Source organism: Penaeus vannamei, chromosome 4 (assembly GCF_042767895.1).
Source record: "Penaeus vannamei isolate JL-2024 chromosome 4, ASM4276789v1, whole genome shotgun sequence".
In the NCBI taxonomy this organism is placed as follows: Eukaryota; Metazoa; Arthropoda; class Malacostraca; order Decapoda; family Penaeidae; genus Penaeus; species Penaeus vannamei.
In genome coordinates this window covers 11,299,586-11,302,085 of record NC_091552.1, presented here as the reverse complement: position 1 = coordinate 11,302,085, position 2,500 = coordinate 11,299,586, and the positions used below count along the sequence as shown (strand labels likewise).

Below are 2,500 nucleotides of genomic sequence, written 5' to 3'. Positions count from 1 at the left end.
ATATCATGGTAGCTAGAGGACCCGCCTCCACCGCAGCATGATAAGAAAATGCCCATCCTTAGGCTGCAAAAAACTGACGGAGAATATTCATTTAACAAAAATAGTGTGGTCCCTGGGTAAAATTCTTTAAGTTAAATCATGTTGCCCTTGTAAGATTAAGTCATCCAATTACAAGGAATGTATGGGAAACTGTAGTCAGTATCACTGGAATGGCCAAATATAAAAGGCAGGAATAAAAAAACTGCTTATGGTGGATTTTGAGATTCAGTACATAAATACAGTTGCAGATAGCTGTATTGTTTATTACATGGCCATTATTCAATTTTGGTAATGAATAAAGGACTTGAGACAACACCCCCAGGTACAAAGAAGTGCACCCTGCAAAGCTAATAACTTACACAGAAAAATAAGAACTCTGGCTATGTGAGGCTGTAGCAGCTGTATCTGTGTTGCTTATCACTCTTATTTCATGTGCTCTATAAGATAGTGGTGTCCATTCTCCTCTATCTCTGTGTCACTCTCGGTAACATTCACCTTACTAATTATTAATCTCCCTCTCAGTTTTCTATAATAACAACTAGTTCCTTAGATTTTGATGAAACTCCACAACTCAATAATTGTGATGGGATATTCTTAGCCCTACAGACAACAGTCATTTGAATTGGACTTGGCGAATACTGAATATCTAGTGCTTTTTGTAGCTGGGTAGCAAGGCAAGACCAATATATTGTGGTATTTACAATTATATCATTTGTACCTCTGCTACCTTTGATAACCAAAATTAATAACTTTACATGAAATATTTCTGAACCAGAAAATGCCTTTGTTTATATACTAGAAACTTATATGTCTTGTGAAGACATTAATAATATATTACTTAACCAACAAAACGGTAGCAACTTATATCCGGCCTAAACAAATAAAACACTCACATATCTGTGAAGAATGCGACAATACGGCCTTCAACGTTCAACTATAATCAAATATTTTACCTATATTCCTCTTCAGCTGTTGATTTCTAGGAATGTTTTGATGTAAAGGTTTGTTTTGGTGATCAGCTGACGTTCCTTACAATAAATAGCGAACTCTAAGTAAAACATAAAAGAAGGATCGCAAAATTATATTCCACTCGATTTAAAAGAATTTGATAGTATAAAGTAAAGAATCGAGTACTTTGTTCAGCGGATGTTTATGATTTTATACTTTTGCCTTTTGTGAATTTTTGGTCAAATTTGATTAAATATAAATCACAGGCTTAGATTATTAAATAAATCATTAATACATCTTTATTCTAAGGCTTTCATGAATGTGCTTGAATTTTAATCTTATAGGTTTCTAGCTACCAATATACCCATTTGGCAAAATAAAGCTCTTTCAGTCAAGCCGCAATTATAAAGTAAAACATTGGCTCTAACAATCAACTTCATAAGCACAAGCCTCTGAAAGACGATGGTATGCTTAATCTCTAAATAATCAAAAGTTCCTCATTATTTAAGTCCTCATTTGACCTCCTCCGCCGCCATCTTGCCTTCAGTGCCGTAAGATCCGCCGGACAGTGACGACGATGCTCTCCCGACTTGCCCTCCGCTCCGGTAAGCCCTTTTGAATCTTTCGGTAAATTGATAATAGAGAGCCCCTTTTCGAACATTTCTTCTTCGCTTTTGAGAGTCATTTCATCCCTTTTGTGTTTGTGGAGCGGGATATTATGAGGAATTAGCAGACGACGTAGGGATCGTAGGCCGGTTGTGTTCGGCCGGTAGGAGGTTTATTTATTATATAACTTGTTGACCTATTGCTTTTTGTCTATTATGTACATTGTACGACGAAGATTATACACTGAGTTCATTTATTTACCTTCGATTTCAGTAAATACGTTTTATTAGCGTTGTTTTGAGGGGTCAAGTGTCTTCCAACTTGCTGTTTATATTGCAATTCCTAAAGATGTGCAGTATATTCATAATTGCTCATGCTCTGCAACATATAAACTAATTTGACAATATTACAACAAACCAGTGTATCGCTCTAGATATATTTGCGACACCTAATTTTTGTCCAGATGGTTTCATTCATTCTGAGCTTTTCAAGTAGGCACAGGGTAGAGGTAGGGCAGCTGTATTTGCTTATCCATTTTCTAGAGTACTGGTCACTTAAATAATTACTTACGGTTTATAAGGCCTTTTCCTATTTCCAACCTAATCTAACCTAACCAACCTAACCTAACTTAGTATTTGGGTAGAGTGCAGACAGACCAGCGCGTAGATGAGAAATGGATTCTTCATGTACTAGGCTGAGCAGTCAAAATTTACCAGATTCTTCTTGACTCCTCCCTTTAAACGTTGTTTTTGGGGAATGGATAATTCCTTCGCTGTTTAAGCGCTATGTGCTATTGTTCTCAAAATAAGCAATCACAACTTTGTGACAGTGTGTAACTACTCTACGACGTCAGAGTTGCTTGCGAAGGATTTGCAATATGTTTGGGAAAAAAAAATTTCCCCGATTT

General features: G+C 36.3%; 1 protein-coding gene across 3 annotated transcripts in view; it reads right to left on the bottom strand.

Annotated features, from left to right (window-relative positions):
• Window positions 1-1,129, bottom strand: part of Svip (small VCP interacting protein) — a 6,435-nt gene extending 5,306 nt beyond the window's left edge. For 2 of the 3 annotated variants that reach the window (XR_011398519.1, XM_027361795.2), the window contains exons 1-2: window positions 993-1,129; window positions 1-73 (exon numbers count right to left, since the gene is read on the bottom strand). The exon at window positions 1-73 is cut by the window's left edge and continues 19 nt beyond it. Coding sequence is in view for 1 of the 3 variants with exons in the window: in XM_027361795.2 (XP_027217596.1) it covers window positions 1-56 (56 nt within the window). In the remaining 2 variants the exon portion in view is untranslated. Of the gene's footprint in view, window positions 74-932 lie in introns of all 3 variants that reach the window. The other variant, XR_011398520.1, reaches the window with a different exon arrangement.
• Window positions 1,130-2,500: the final 1,371 nt, after the last annotated feature.